Raw genomic sequence first — 16,823 nt, forward strand, 5'->3', positions numbered from 1 at the left:
CCGCTTCTTTTTCTAAGTCTGGACTTGTTTACTTAAATCTTCTAATAATGTGGGGAGAACTTCTGTGTCATTGTGACACAAACCTTCTAAAAATAGTCTTTAAAACAACTTACAATGTTCTGAAAATGACATGAAACACACTCAGAGACACACTATACTTAAATGTCACATTGACACTTCTTCCTGTAAGACTGAACAAAGCTGTAACCGAATCCTCTCCATAAAGCCCTTCTCTACAATCAAGTCTAGGAATTACATAATCATCTTTCTTGCTGCACTCCAGTCACATTGCATGTTTACATTCCTGCTTGGGGTCAAGCTGAAGCAGGAAAATAATGCATGGGTAAGGTTTTAATAATACGAGTGGCCAGAGCAGTTACACAATACAGAGAGCCCTTTGTACAGGATCGTTTGTGATTATGCAACATGATCTGTTTTCTTATCCATGCCTCACCACCATGGTAACATTTCTTGTGTTTAATGTTCCATTCTCTCTCTCTCTTGGAGCAAAGATGCTTCAGGTGACCAATGGTGGATATATGTTGTTTGGAAACAAAAATTAGAAAGACTGCCCTCCCCGCACACCCACAAATATCAACGCAACAAAACATTAGAGGTCAGATCTCTGTCTTTATTGTTAAACATACCATCCAAGAAGTTGAACCAACAAGTCAGCTCATAGAACATACTTTATAACAATCATTTTAACTTTGAACAGAGGGCAAAGAAAGAAGAAAAAACAAAAAGTGGCAATCAGACTCAAAACTCATTCAAGGCGAAGCTGTTAAATGGAATCAGCTGCAGCTTCTGATGCTGCAAACCACTTCTAAACATATTAAACGTCAATAAATATGCACTCTTCATTTTCATTATTATAGCATTTTAGCATTCTGACCGGATTTGCATTAGTTGTGCAGGAAGGCCGTTTAGACTCAAAACGTGGGTTACATCCAACAGCTCAGAAGTTTCAGCAGCATAATTAAAACGGCTTGGACTCATTGGATTGCATGTAACAGGACACAAAGTCAGCCTCACAAGTCACATTTAATCTCTTTAACACACTCATTTAGTACTCTGGTACCTTTATAATAAAACAAATATCGCTCACATGTGCTCTTCGGATTATACAGAGAGCCTCAACAACAAAAGTAGATGAGCCCCTTCAATATGTGAAGTAAACAACTGGAAACCACAACTTTCTCGTGGTAAGAATCGAGTATCTTAACTGTAAGTCACATTTGATCAGTTACACAGTTTTTAAAAAGTAACTGACCTTTGAGAGTGTTTGTTTCATATTAGTTTAAGTGTAAAATATGCAATATAATAACAGATCAGGCTGCAACTGAAGACACTGAGATTATCATTGAGATTGCTTTAAAGGAGCAAACACGTGATCATGCCCATCAGACAAAACGGATTTCTAAATATGCATGTCATTTCTAATCCTTCTTTAATACAGTCAAAAAGAAAACATGGAACAAAATATGCCAATTCACTCTAAGGGCAGCTGTCTGTTATAATTTAAAGTAAAAATCTGTGAAATAAGACGGAAAAAGACTGTTTCTCTACTAATGACACAAGCAAATGTATAAAAATGTATTAAGTGCTTTCAATTCGATCTTTGATCAGCATACACTAAACAACTTCTTCTCCACTTTCTATCAGGACCAAAGGAAGAGATATTATTTATAGAAAAAAATGTATAAACCTTCATATATCTTAGGTTATATAAGTTTGGTACAGATACAGTATGAAACAACAGCAATAGCATCCCATTAAGCTCCATATAACAAATAGTTTGATTTTTTTTTTTTTTTTTTTTAGGTGGAATATGTTCAAATAAATGCATTCGCTCAAATCCTCGAGGGCACTTTCTTGGCTACAACATCACAGAGTAGTTATAGTATAAAACATTATAAGAAACATATTGAATTTGAATGATAAATTATAAATTTCTATTTATACAAAATTTTGATTTTCTTTATTTTACATATCCACATATCTACAAGATGGCCAATCTGTCACTGGTATTCCAATTTTCTTAGAAGATTCTTCAGTAAGAAACATATTCCTTAAAGGTGACTGTGAGACTGTTTGTCGTGATATCAGTGATGATAATATTTCCCATAAAAGGGGATATTTTTTTAGCAGGTGTTTCCTTGGGTTTCTCTGTGGATTTCTGTGTATCTTCTGTTGCAGGAGCTGTGTCTTTAACAGCAGACTCCGGCTCCGGCTCTGGCTGTGTATTTGCTTCAACCTGCTTCTTAGTTTTTGGACAGCTGAGGTCCATTGGCTCCTCTTGGCTGCCCACAACCTCATATGTACATATACTGCTGTGGCGTGGGCCGCTGCAGTGGAGGTCAATGGGTTTGTCCTGAGGTGGTGTGACCACAGTGCAGGGCACACTTAAGCTCCTTGATGTCAGGTAGATTTTAGGAACATTCTTATCCTCAATGGGATCTGAGAGCTTCCGCTTGCGGTCAATGGGGAAGGAGGGGATTCTGATCTGGTCCACAGCTGTAGGGGTTGGGATAGAGGTGTCAAGAGTCCAAGACGTAGGAGGAGAGTTGGCGGTCAGCTGTAAGGGCAAATCTTCTGGTAAATCAGCCTGACCGCGAGCAACTTCTGTGTTGTATTCCTCTGCTGTGCTTGGTGAAGGTTTGGAGAAATGCCTGTCCTTTGGGGAGCATTTTATGGGATGCTCTGCCACAGAGAGGGAACTGCCATTGCACATCTCTTTGGGGATACCATTTTCTGGATGCTCTGCCGTTTTGGTTCCGTGTCCTGGATTGTTCTCAGATGGTTTGGTGCTTTGGGGTTTTTCTTCTCTAGATGGTTCCCCATGTTTCCCCTTTGCTCCATGAACCTTGTTACTGTCCATATATTTGCTCATGACAATAACAATACGTCCATTCTTGTTTTTATTTTTGATTATCTTCATTTTGCTACTAATAGCACTTGGCAGGGTTGCATCTTTAGGATTGGGTTTAAGTGCGTTCTCGCTCTGGACCTCTTTAACGGCTGGTTTCCTCACTTCCACTGCCAGCTCTTTGACTTTGCTCAAGCAGCCTGTATCTTTGTCCCGGATCCATTTCTGCTGCAAAGCCAGAGGTAAGTTCCAGCCAGGATTTGCTGGTTTGCTGGCAGGTTCCTGAACTTTGACCACCTCTTTGAGCCTAGAAGCCTGTGCATTGTACATATGTGGGTCAGGCTCATAGTGGTGGTGCTTCTTGCTGTTTAGCTGGTAGATGAACTTCTTCTTGCTGTTGGCTAGCTGGTCGGCAGGGATCTCCTGGCAGCTGGGCTGGTATTGATGGTGCTTCTTGCTGTTCAGCTGGTATTGCTGAGGCTGGGAACGTTGGACCTGGATGGGATCGGACTTAAGGGTACTTTCTGAATCCTGAGATGCTTCCTCAAAGCCTGCAGGAATACTTGATCTTCGGGCAAATGATGGTACCTTAAAGAAAAGACACGTATTGTTACTAAAAGAACCTGATTTAATAATTACATCATCAGAATCATTTACACGTTTGAACATAAAAATCAAACTTTATAAATAAAGCTGCTGAATGATCTGCTGAAAATGAGGTCTCACCACTCCTGCAGGACTTGAAATCAATGACTACCTAATGCTAACTCTCATAGGAAATCAAACGAAACTATCCAATCAGGACCCAGTTTACATCCTCCCTCCCACCATATCACCCCCTTCCCCCTCCCTATTGTACATGCTGACCCCATGGCCGTCAGAGGGGCAGTGCAGCAGAACGCTCAAGACATTTTGGTTGTGACCTGAGGTCAGAGAAGTGCCACCAGACATGTCATGCTTTATCCCTGACTGCTGGCCACGTGTGACTCTGGCAGCGTGGTACGCTTCTTAAGGAGTGACACTGCATAACAATCAGCTCAGACTCTCGAAATATATAATCACATTTGGCTCAGGACGTGGTTCTGTAAATGCCTGAGCTAAGAGAGTCATTTTACTCATTTATTTTGTCTTGGGGAAATATGGAAGAAAATCTCCTGATATAAAAAAAGAGCACGCCCTCAATTAATGAAATTGCTTCAAAAAGTAAGAAACTGTTTTGCATCTAAAGGTATTTGGCACAAAGAGATAATGAACATGCAGATAAAATGAGAGTGCTCATGCAGAGTTTCTATAACCTCAGGCAACAAACACGGATTCATGATAATAATAAGATAAATCCAGCTTTAGAGCCATCTCGTTCTCTAAATAAAGATCTTTAAATAACCTGAAGTATAATTACAGCAGCTGTAAAACACCTAAATGAACAGCTCCTGTTTTGGCCTCTCACAAAGTAAAACTCATAGGTTGGTGAAGGTTTATATTTCTACAGCAACTATTGCGCTGGTGATGATTCATCTACAATTACCTGGAGTAAAAGATGTTTTGGTTTTGGCCCTCGTTTTCGATATCCCATCAGCTGCTCCTGCCTCTCCCTGTGAAAACAAAAGATAATAATTAGATTGAGTGAAACACTCCTTTATGCATTAAAAATCTAATTATGTCAGATAGAAAATTACAAATTTGACAAGAAGGGTATTCACTTGTTTTTGTCTACCTGCACAAGGTCAAAAGTGGAATTGTGATTCAGAGGACTAATGAATACCCACACCACATGTGAGCGAGCGGCTGCAAAGCATTCTGATCCTTATTTGCATAGCTCTCCATGGTAATCGGCCCATTCCATATTCTCATTATCCTGGAGAAATTCAATTAAGGCTACAGCAGGGAAAATCTCTTCTCGTCTTTCAAACATCCTCCCTCCTGCAGCACACCCTTCCTTTTCCTAAAGTCCTTCTCTAATTAGGGTCATGAGGTATAAATGCAGTAGCATAAATACTACTTTATTATTAAGTGTTTCTGTAATCTTGAATACATACACACACCACCAGGTATTCTGTAACACAATGCCTACATAAAAAAAGCATGGTGATATAAATCTAATAGCAAACCTCTCTTGAAATGTGGTTTCCATGGAGGGAGGACAACCATGTTATTTTAGCTGAACTGGCTTGATCAAGCGCTGTGCCACGTGTGAAATATTGCTCCCTGACATAAACCTTGACTCATCATTGGCTCATAAATAACCAGCTTTGGGTGAAGGCCAGCTGTAAACAGGCTTCACCAGACATGCAAAGAACCCTCCCTAATATTGGCCTCTGGTTACAGATGTTCCAACTATCAGACCTGCCAGAAAATGGCCACAATAAACAGTCTGCTCTGCTATAATGTGTGCAATTTTAAAAACAGCGTCTAACAGGGTGACCCCTATTCACACAAGATTTGGCAATTACAGACTCCCTCGTCGAATCCCCTCCCCCATCCACTGGGAGCAGAGAGGAATCCACACACAGCGCAGAAGCAGCTCTCCATGACCATCAGCACACAACCAGACACACACACAGAGCCAGGCAGGCAGGCAGGCAGGCAGGCAGGCGGGCGGGCGGACAGGCAGGCAGGCGGGCGGGCTGCAGGGGAATATGAGAGCGGTACACTGGAAACGTTGAGGAGCACTGCGTGTCAATTAGCCTTTTCAGAAAAGCGAATTCCTTTCCCCAGCCATCATGTCGTTACTCAGTCCCACGAGCAGCCTGCTAGCCTACAGAGAGAGTATATCTCACAGGCCTCATGGGTCCAGACAAGGTGTAGTTATGCACATGTCAAAGATAAAATGACAGCAGCATTTGAAATTAATTAACATCTCAACCGCCGAGATTGCCATTCATGAGTTTCTAATTGTTTTCCAAGCCTCTGGAAAGCCTGTCCTGACCCAAGCTTGAAAATAGGTTGTAAATTAAAGCTGCCAGGGTGGGATAGTGTCTTTGCAGGCAATTCTATGTTTGTGTCAAAATAGAGTTGTGCAGCTTGAGCTCATGCTCATGCAGCTTGACGGCCTCATGTTGAAACCACTACAAACAGCTTTGCTTGTAACCCTGAACGTGGTTAAGTTCTCCACTGCAGCTCATGTCCTAAATTACCACCTGCCTCAGCATATTACAAACAAGTTACTGTTATAATTGTTGTTGGATCTTCATGGGAATGTTGCATACAATTTGTTTTTAAAAAGAGAAACCAGACAGAAAAGAAGCCTAATATTGCAAGTGATATTTAGAGCATTTGGCGTGCAGTATGCACTGGCATGTGTTTTAAGTCCAGGCTAGCCCATGTGACATTCAGTATCATGACTTAAATCTCCTAACATATACCCACGAACATATTCTCTGGGGTTTTCCATTATTACAATATGCCCTAGTCTCTCTCCAAGGAGATAGTCCTTAGGGAGAAAGGGGGGCATAGAGAGAGAGAGAGAGAGAGAGAGAGAGAGAGAGAGAGAGAGAGAGAGAGAGAGAGAGAGTTCGAGAGGGGGGGAAGGGGGGGGGACGCCCCTCCTCCCATGCCCTTATATGGTCATGGCTGAACTGGAGGCTGCGGCCTGGTCCGAAGTCCACATCTATCTCACCTGTGTTGAAACGCGACGAGGAGGCGCGGGTCAAGGATGTTTTCCTCTGGCTCCCATGTATTGTATCTGCAGAGAGGGGCAAAAAACTGTCAGAGCTGTCACGTGCTAACTTCCTTTTTCTAACTGACTCACAGGCCTCAGCCTCTACCACATTCCCACATCTTCACCACCCAAGGTGCAGTCAAATTAAACAGGTGAAGCACACCCCACGTTTAATTTATTTATTTATTTTTTATTTTTTACAGTGGGTCATTTTGATTATTTTTTATAACTCCCTTGTTAAAATAACCCCCCTGACAAGAGCGTGGAAAAAACAACAAGCTATTTGTCACATTCCCGCTACAGCTCATCAAACCGCGAGGACAGGGTAACTGTGGGAGAAAAATGTCAATCTCAAAGAGTGTGCATGTGTGTGTGCTCCAAACGCTCCTCCAGCACCAACATCGAGTCGGCCATTTTAGCACTACTGTCTCGTAAATTCGCTGGCAGAGCAGAAATAATTAAAACGGGATTACATGGCTGTGCCTACCCCCTTCCCTCGCATAAATTAGTGAAGGCATCCGCGGATACACTGAAACACATACCGACCGCGCTCTCCCAGCTACACACTTTGCGCACAAACAACCACAGACTGTGCGCGCACCCCCTAGGCACAACACTTATGTCGATAACCTGGATCATCTTAAAATTGTTGCATTGGTGACATATTGGAGATGTTTCAGTAATTAGGACTTACTTGGGGGACCAGCCTCGCCACTTGACCAGGTATTCTGTCTTGCCCTGTGATGGTGGAAAAGGAAAACATTTAGGTGAGGCTCAAATTAAACGTAACATTTTAGCGTCCCCCCCCCCCCCCTTTTTTTTTTGCGCCTGTGGAAACATCGCTTCCACGTTACCTTCCGAATGCGCTTCTTTTCGATGCCCTCCACCGCAAAGACGTGCTCTCCGGCGGCAGGGAGCTCCATTCTCGGCTGAGTCCGATCGCAGGAGGACGGCGAGTATAGGTGAAATGTTGGCTACGCGCCGTCGATGTGCCTTCCGTTCGGTGCGTGCTGTGCGCGCTTGGTAGTTTTCCAGTTGTATCCAAATCCAACTGTATTCCCTCCACCTCCCTCTCTCTCTTCTTTGCACTAGCCACAGTCCTGGCTATGAGATATTCAGTGGTGCGGCTCTGAGCAGCACTTCTCGTGCAATAGCTCAGCAGATGACGTCAGAAGGGGAGGGGGAGGTGGAGACCTTGCAAAAAGGTTGGGGTTATCTCCAGAGCGTGCTGGACTGCAGGGTTGTGTTTAGAAATTCAAATTTATCACTTGGTTACAGGACATATGAGGAAAAAACCCACACTTTCAGTTATCTTCGTTTGTTCAGTAAAGCAGGAGGAAGTCCTTCTCCAGCTAAACCAGTCCACAGTTGGCAAAACCACTGAGTTGTAGGCAAACATTGCTTAACAAGTAAATTTCAATAATTATCAGTTATTTCACATATATGAAATTTAAACCACCATATCAGATTAGAGCAATAAGACGTTTTTACTGACACATGGAGCATATTGGCGTAGCAAAAAACAAAAAAAAAAAAAAACCACACAGTTAAGACAACTGAAATTCACACCTGTCCTCTGCCCTGTAAGAAGCCAAAAAGAGTTTATGTAACAGTCTTTTATAACAACACCTTAACAAAGATGGGTTTCTTGAAAGTGGCAATTTGACCAAAACTTCTATTGTCTCTACACGCAATGAATAAGTTCTCCTTTTCCGACCCCCCCGTTACAGCAGCAAAGCTGTCGATGTGCAGAACAGGCTTTACTCCCAGTTCGAGCTGCTGCTCAGTGCTTTTGCAAATGTAGGTCACGCACAGTCTGATAGTCAAACCAATGCCAAGTCTTCTGGGCTCAACCGCCGTTAATTTGACACACAGCAGAGGGTTGTTGTACAGCTTTCAGTCTACCTGTGGCGACTTTCCAACAACAAACTCATTCGTTGCCACAGCGCACAACTTATTTGCCCCTATAAACATCATTGCTGCCTGTTATCGCTTGAAATATTGGGTTTCTATCTACATCAAGACTATTTAAATCCAGTAGCATAAACCACATCACCAGTCAGCATGTATTCTGTGCTGTAAATGTCATCTACATCAAGCCAACAGATTTATAGAGGGGGTTAATTGGAAACATGAGCGAAAAACGTCTCTCTGTGCTCAAATGACTGGTTTCTGTGCACCAGTTGTGATCTGTGCGCAGAAGATTAACCGAAATGGCTAAATTCGTTTGTATGTGTGACACCAAAGGCGTCAAAGGAGAATAAAATGTGCTAAAGCCGATGTTTGTCTTACTCCAAAAATAATTCAGCACCACAAGGGTTAAAATGAAGCCGAGCAGAGCGGCAGCAGCCAGCCTATTAAATACAGGCACGATATATCTCTGCCCTGCCATATAAGGTAATGGACAAAAAGCGATGAAATTTCACATTTTAGATCCTTTCATTCTCGAGTTTGGCTCTGGAATCAGGGGCGAGACAGGTTTAAGATCATGTTCTTTATAAATGTGCTCGACTATAACCTCTTTTCTGTGCGTTATGTCTGTTTTTTTGCTGTGCCCTTCATCCGCGGCCAGAGAGCGTATACGCCCTGCTTCCCTAGCAACAGCATGAAATGGGAGAGAGAGGCGAAGACAAACGGAGAGAGAGAGAGAAGGGGAGAGAGAAAGAATTTAAGTTTGTGACAGCAAAACCAGTACTTGATTAAAATAAATAAACACTAACAAAGCTGCTCTCTCAACATTGTTCTGGGACACAAAAGATTTTTTTTTAAATCGAAATGCGCATTCAAATGTATTCAGATCTGACGGCATAAGCAGCAGAATTTTGGAGCTGTGTGTTATTCGTTGAACGCTATGTTTACTCACCAGGTACCCAAAATACAAATTATGTTTAATATAGTGTTATTACTGATGAGAAAGACGCCTGACATCTGCGTCAAGACAGAGATAATCTTAAAAGAAAATCTTCTGACTCAGCTCGTCGGCGTGCAGCGCTGCGTAATATAACCTTAATATATCTGACAATTCTTGTGTACTCTGTGGACTTTGGCTCCGTTGCATTCAATAATCTGCCAATAAACTCTAAAGTTAGAGCGTCACCAACACACATAATCATCACAGTTATATAAAAAAAGACATTGAGGAATTATAAGGCATTCGTTCTCTTTCAAAAATACTTTTCTTGCCTGCTGTCAAGTTTTTTTTGTCTTTCGAAGCTATGAGAATTTGTTATTCTCACTAGTCAAGAGATACATATTGCCCCCTGGAGCGCATGGTAATTGCTGATCACCTTTGGGAAGTCATCACTGTTCAATCATTTGCAGCACTTGGAGATGTGTCTTTCAACTTTAAAAATTTAAAATTCGTCTTTTGAAAGAGAATCTCGCTCCGTGCGTCCTCTCAGAGATGCACTGAGGTGAGCTCATGTCCTGTTGCACTCAATCCCCCTGAGTGGAACGTCACTGAATGGAAATCAGGACAATTTTTTTTATTGTGAGATTCGATGACTGACGGCTAAAAACGAGTTCTGCTTGCAAGTAAAGTAAAATAAAACAAGACTGAAGGGATCAAAATTGAACAGGGATTTGTCGAAGAATTATATTTAAAAAAGCGCTTAGCTTGAGAATTTTATTTTTCCCATATTTGCCATCCCACAACTTCCGACATAAATAAACTTTGATGTTCAACCATCAAACGCAGATCTATAATCGTGGTCGTACACCTACTAAATCAGTGTATGATTTTCTAATATTTTGTGAAATTCGTGTATTTGTGGACTTGTTTATTTCTTTTGCTTCTTTTGAAGCAGCATGGGTGCGTATGCAGAATCCTCTCCAGTTTATTTTGTCTTGCTTTGGCCCGTCAAGGTGAAATGAGCCGTTATCTAAAACATGAGGATAAACTCAGGGTCACCCAGTCTGTTTTTTATCTCCTGTTTGAAGGGACTCTTTTCAAACAACCTATGGCGTCACTTCATTTCAGGAGCAAGGTTGTTTATGTCAGTGGTTTCTATAATTACACAAGAGCAAGAGAAAATTGCATCAAGTAGTGTGAAGCATGAAATCTACAGTTATATTAAAACATGTAACTTATTTGAGTTTAAAAAAGGTGGTCTTATAGACCCGAGTATGAATTCTAGTAATAGTCTAAATGCATAAATGTGAAAGGATGTTTTTTTTTTTTTTTTTTTTTTGAAAAGTTTGATATTCATATATGTCTGTGCAGCAGAGCCAGGGTCAGGTAAAGTCGTGATCTGTTGGTCCATTCTCAGCAAAGTTCAGCCTCCTGACCTTTTTTCTATTGCAACACCAATTTATTTCATCATTCTGTTCTCTTGCTTTAGGTCTTTTGCACATGCTCTGCATGCACACAGCTGTCTCACTCAAGGAGTGATCCACAAAATGTTGACTGTATGGAGTCAGGGGGCCTCGCCTTCCTGGCACCAAGCACCTGCTAAATCGTCAGGGGTGCCAACTGACGGAATGGAGAGAAGGAAAGTGTGACTGATGCAGCACCCAGGCAAAGAAAGCAGGTATATAGTAGAAAAATACTGAGGCAAAATAAAGACCAGAGAGAAGAAGATTCTTTATGTTTCATAGCTGAGTACCTGGTTTGTTCCTTGTCAGCAACAAGGAAGTAAAGAGTTGATTGGAACAGAAAACTAGGGCAGGGGGTAGAAAAGGAAAAGGAAGGGAGTATGAGAAAAATGCTGAGAGGGCCTTCAGATACTAAAAATGCTCAGCAGGCGGTCCTGATGTAGCAACAACAGGAAGATGAATCAAGTGTAAAAGAAACTAAAAGAATGAAGTTGCTGAAAACAGCGACTAGACACTGAATTGCTACAACAGAGGGACTTTAATTACCTACTGTTAATATGCTACCTGACTTCGTGCACATGTCTATTTGGACTAATTATGCTGTGACAAACATCCCTTTCTGGTGCCTGTATCTCTCTCTGCCTCAGGTACTGAGAGAGAAATCTCCCTTTTCCTTTGTCTGCTTCTGACATATGTTTAATCATGATAATTGTAACAAATGAAAGCTATTAGGAAGTCATTCATCTTGCCTCTGCAGATTTGAATGTGCAATGAAGATCAGGTGGGAAGGTGTTTGTGTGTATAGTGGTGGTGGGGGCCCGGGAAATTCCTCCTCCAGTGTCATTATCATGGCCATTGTTGCACCGAGGGCGACAGGTCTGCAGAGAAGGGTGCTCCTCTGCCAGGGCGACCCTCGGGCCCCTTCCTCCATGCTCCCTCCCTCCCTTCTCTTCCTCTCTGAGCCCTACCGCCTGCAAGGATGCCGTCGTGTGGGGTTCACCCCCACCTCCACCATCACCACCATACGGTTCCCCCATTGATTCCCCCCACCTCCTGCCCAAGAGCCTGAGCAGGGAGTGGGGGTGAAGGGTGCCTGGGAGAGTGAGTGAAGAGGAGGAGAAAGAAGAGAAGGAGGGGGCATATAGAGCACCAGGCATCCAGGGGGTTGGTTGGGGTGAGGGCCAAGGCCACAAGAGGAGGAGGAGGAGGTGGTGCACTGGAATTTGGGCAGTTTGTGGCTGAATGCATGACTTGTCGATACTGTATTGAGCTGCAGGACGATATGTGAGGACAGTAACATGGATGTTTGACTGCTGACATGGTTGCACCTTTCTGTCCTGGCATTTAGCACAGTGCCATGCATCTGAACCACTGCTGCATGTTGGGAACGTTTGCTCTCTGCCATCAACGATAGATACTCAACAGCTTTGTGCTGGAACGCACAATAGTAAGCTTGCTCGTGAAGCACAATAGTAAGCACACAATAGCACGCTTCAGAGAACAATAGCTGAATAATCCACTGAATAATTGTGAGCATTTTTGTCTGATCTGAGGCAAAAATGATTTCCTCTGAACGGAATGGTTTTTTCCATCAGTGTGGAGACCTCACAGTGGCAAGCATAGCCTTCTAAATGTGTCTATGACCCAGTGTTCAGATTTAGTTCCCTTCAGTCTAATGCCATGCTAATGATGAGTGACACAGGCCCTTATCCTGAGAGCCCTTGCCTCGTTTTGCTTCGCCCTCCCCTTCCTCTCCCAATCTCTCGGGAACAGCTTATTTTGCCTGTTTTTAATTGCGTTTTAATTTACATGTAAGCCTGGAAGCAGCAGATTTATACATGAAGTGCCTTCTTCCCCATTTTTTTTTTTTCTCTCACCACAAACGGTAGCTTTCACAAAAGGAAGAAGAGGCTGGATGGAGCAATAAGACCCTGCAGACCACATATGGACACACAGAAAAGGAAGAAAAAAAAGATGGCTCAGGTTCCTCTTTATGAGGTCAACACTGGTCCAGGAACAATCAAGTGTCCAGAGCAGATAGAAACATAACAGGGAGATTGAGGGAGTTGGGAGGGGTATTGGGTGGGAGCTGATGATGTAGATGAAGCTGCCATCTCTCCATCAAAATGTAATAAGAGGACGAGTGGACAGAGCTTGCAGATAGACAAGTTTAATGTGCTCCACTATCTATATGGAAATTCAGTCACACGGGCGTTCACCCAGCTGCTTCTTTTTTTTTCCATAATTCATTTTGGGTTTTGATTGGCTGCATTGAGAGCAAAGAGAAAAGGAGGAGCAGGGAGATAAAGCAAGCTTTCTTCACTTGAGCAAAGAGCCCAACTGGGATTTAAGATTTGTATTCAATTTAGAGAGATAATCAGCTCGCCATGGAGCGTCTGCAGTTTCCTGCAAAAAGGTGGCAGTCACTCATAAACTGCCTTCCACAGCACTTTAAAATCTCTTTGTAAACAAAGACTTTGCTGCTCAATATTATCTTTCCTTTTCAAGGTTTTTTTCTTTGTCATTTTTTTTATTCCTGAGATACACATTGAAAAAATAATATTACAGCCTCTCCAACTTTGCCTGTTTACCCAACTTTCCTCTATTCCAATTTACATAAAACTGCAACACATTATAGAAAACTTCTTAGACAATAAGCCAGAATATCCGTACAGCTGTATTATCACCTCAAGCTCCCTCCCTAATCGCCTGAGGCAAGCCTGTCAGGGCTCATAAAAGCAGGGCTGGCATTGTGTGTGCCTGTCATTCAGCACCCTGCCACTCTTGAGCGCGTGTTCTTGATATCATACACTCAACACAGGAACTCAGTGTGTGTCACAGGTACTGCAGCTCACCACATCAGAGAAAAAAGGCCTCTTCCTGAGCACAACAGCACAGACAGCTCTTTGTCTGCTGCATGTCCTGTAATGTCCCCCTCTGCTGTCCATGAGGTCTGGCTGTCACTGCTCTGTTTAACAAATACATCAATATCACATCACTGGAGATAAGGAAGATGTTGTATAAAAACAACAAACAATCCTGCACTTGCTCTGACTTGTTCGAACTTTGGACTCATGCATGCACAAGTAAATAAAACCTGTTTCAAGATCCCAATTTTGTTAATTCAGCTGAACGATTAATGTTTCTGCATTTACAGGATAAGCAACCGAGTGACATAAGCAGAATTTTATCTTTATGGCATCTTTCAGGACCTTGGTGACAAAGTGCTTTACAACACAACAAAGACCAAAAGATGAGTATAAACAACATTACAGCAGAAAACGAGGCACCGTTTTAAATACAAAGAAATTAAAACATCACAAGTCACAATGGTAAAAACATAGTCAATAAAACATTTATTCATACACTGATTTAAAACACTGAAGATTTTACTTGCCTGGTTTTAGTGACACAACAGCAAACACACCGTTCTCAAAGTTTCTGTCTTGAGTTATAATTGGAGGGTCTCTCTCAGAAGACCTTAGAGGCCTCCAGCAGGGACTTAAGGTGTTAAAGATCATGCCAAGGCTCCTAATCATAAGTTAATCACAATAAATAAATAACAAAAAATATTATGCTAAAAGGATATTTGAAAAATTATTATAAATTGCAGTTCCAAGTACAATAAGTGGATAAAATCATAAATGCATGATTGAGTGAATATAACCAAGGTCTATCTGTGAGAATAGAAAAATGCCCACTCTGTCTCCCTTACAACTGAACTATTTATTAAATTAGAACATATATGCTTCTACAACCACCATTAACCCACTGAGGCATGCCGGCATTTTCTGTTTTCAGTTCAAGGTACACTCACCTATCATGAATATGTCACGTATTCAGAAGTTCATACATTCCTTTTAAATCTCTCAAAATTAAGTTTAAATCTGGCTGAAAAGGGAAATTCTTTAATGTTCGGATGACTTGTTTCAAGACTGACTTTGCCTGATCAAAACTATGCATGCATTTGTGGAAATGAAACCATCTTATCTGCAGGTCCACCAAACAAATGCTACATCCAGTTGAGTCATAGTGAGGGTAACCTCTGTACTGGTGGTGCCGTGAAACATTTGAACTTATGGCACTTAGTGTATTTTCATAATAAATACAGACAGATACTCTTTAAATGGTTTAAGAGAACTAGAATGTGAGCACTTTTCATGCTTGCTGTTCTAATTTCATTGTTAGTGACAGGGGTAAAAACTTCTACATAGTTGAGCCAAAGTTAAAGAACTTTCTTTTCTTTTGGTACAGATCATTTTGGAAGACACCCAAGCCATTAGTCTCAGTCAGATTTGAGCTTTACAAAAGATTTGGCTGGACTTCAAACTGCTTTTTTTTGTGTGTAGGACTGAAGATGTCTCTCATCTATCATACTAAAATTACATTAAGAATGTATTTCTTCTCTGGATTGTTGGACCGCAAGCAATAACTAACATGGCCATGTGAGTATTTATATAAAACAAGCTTGGATGAAATTAATTAAAAAATGGTGTCTGCATGGATGTTACTTCTCTGCACTTCTAAAGCCAAAAAAAGATCTTTCACACTTTCAGGCATCCATATAACCAACACCATGCTTACTGGGTTATATGAGTATGCATAGATTTATTGGTGGAGCTTCTTAAGAGAAATCCCCCTCTACAATACAGACGATTGGGTTTCTTGGAAAGCCTGATTCAGCAAAGCTTAAGATAATTCACCAGCCCCTTTTTGTCTGGTGTAAGACACGCAGAGACGATTGCCTTCCTTATACTGTTGTCCCCTACTGTGTTCCCATTCGATATGGTTCCTCCATGATATATCTCTCTTGTCTTCATGTGATGGTTATTTAAAGGGAGCCCCATGGATTTTTCTCCCCCATGCAACATAATGGCAAATCAATAACACAGGCCTTACGGGGGAGAGTGAGCATTTCATAGAGCAGCCTAAAGGATGGGGGGCTAAATTGAAGAGGAGTTCTGGCAGAAAATAATAAATGGTTTTAAAAGAACATTGAAGAAAAAATGTTTAATCATCTTTGCCTGCTGTGGAGCTGAATGTGAAATTTCTCCTTGTCATTATGCCACATTTTGCTTAAACTCGAATTTTCTAACATTAAGGATTAAGCTAAAGTTAGAGGAGTAGATGTTTATTTAATGTGCTTTCACACATGAGAAGCATGTGGATAAGTGTGCTGATTTGCCAGAGAAGTGTGTGCACACAGTTTGCGTATGTTTTTCCCATGGCAAGGCGTGTCAGCCCAGAGACATCAGGTCAACAAGTAGGGGTTTTTCCACTGCTAAAGTTAAAGTGAGTCCGTATATATTTGTGTGTGTGTGTGGGGGGGGAAGGAGGAAGGCGGTTGTTATCATGACTTATGGATTGGACAGCAGTTTCCTACTGGGCAGAGAAAGCAGGAATGGTTACACAGAGGAATGCTGTTGTTTTATTCAGAGCGGAGGGGTTCTGCAGAAGATGACAAAGAGAGTGAAATAAAAGAAAACAGTGAGACAAATCTCCAAAAAACACCATCAATGACAAAAACCCAGGGAGAGAAGAGGCAGCTGTCAAAAGACAAGACGCCTGGAGGTCCTCTGTGTTTACACTTTCCCCTCTGCCTCCTTCATCGTCTTTATCTCTGACAGAGCTCGCAATCCCTAAATGACTCACCGCACTCTGAAGTGCTGCAAACCTGGCTTTGCAAGAGGAGGAGGAGGGGAGGGAATCAACAGTAAAATCCTGCTTAATCATTCCCGCCAGCACTGCTGCTGATAGCCTTTGGGTATGAATGAAGGATGCGGATACTGTGGGTGGGAAATAAGGGAGTTACGCTACATATCCAGATATGATGACAGCTGAAGTAACAGTTCGTGACTGTTCTGCTTTGCCCACACTCCTACACTGACAAAGGGAAGGTTGTCTTCCTTGTGTACCAAGTTGGAGAGACCTTGTCATGGTGAAGCTCTTACCAAACTCTTTGGGTCATGGCTGGGGCTTGTT

The 16,823-nt window shown here is 42.0% G+C and overlaps 1 protein-coding gene across 1 annotated transcript; it reads right to left on the reverse strand.

Moving 5' to 3' along the window:
- Positions 1-610: 610 nt before the first annotated feature.
- On the reverse strand, positions 611-7,681 carry cbx4 (chromobox homolog 4 (Pc class homolog, Drosophila)). Its single transcript, XM_041996108.1, has 5 exons — positions 7,382-7,681; positions 7,222-7,265; positions 6,486-6,551; positions 4,395-4,461; positions 611-3,457 (listed from the first exon to the last, which is right to left on the reverse strand). The coding sequence occupies exons 1-5, from the start codon at positions 7,448-7,450 to the stop codon at positions 2,054-2,056; spliced, it is 1,650 nt and encodes a 549-aa protein (XP_041852042.1). The 5' UTR covers positions 7,451-7,681; the 3' UTR covers positions 611-2,053.
- Between the last annotated feature and the right edge of the window lie 9,142 nt (positions 7,682-16,823).

Source organism: Melanotaenia boesemani, chromosome 2, assembly GCF_017639745.1.
Source record: "Melanotaenia boesemani isolate fMelBoe1 chromosome 2, fMelBoe1.pri, whole genome shotgun sequence".
NCBI lineage: Eukaryota > Metazoa > Chordata > Actinopteri > Atheriniformes > Melanotaeniidae > Melanotaenia > Melanotaenia boesemani.

Coding starts and splice junctions, on each gene's coding strand:
- cbx4 (XM_041996108.1), bottom strand. CDS start 7,450: ATGGAGCTCCCTGCCGCCGGAGAGCACGTCTTTGCGGTGGAGGGCATC. Junction 7,266..7,381: donor AAAAGAAGCGCATTCGGAAG/GTAACGTGGAAG, acceptor CCACCATCACAG/GGCAAGACAGAATACCTGGT. Junction 4,462..6,485: donor CTCGTCGCGTTTCAACACAG/GTGAGATAGATG, acceptor TTGTTTTCACAG/GGAGAGGCAGGAGCAGCTGA.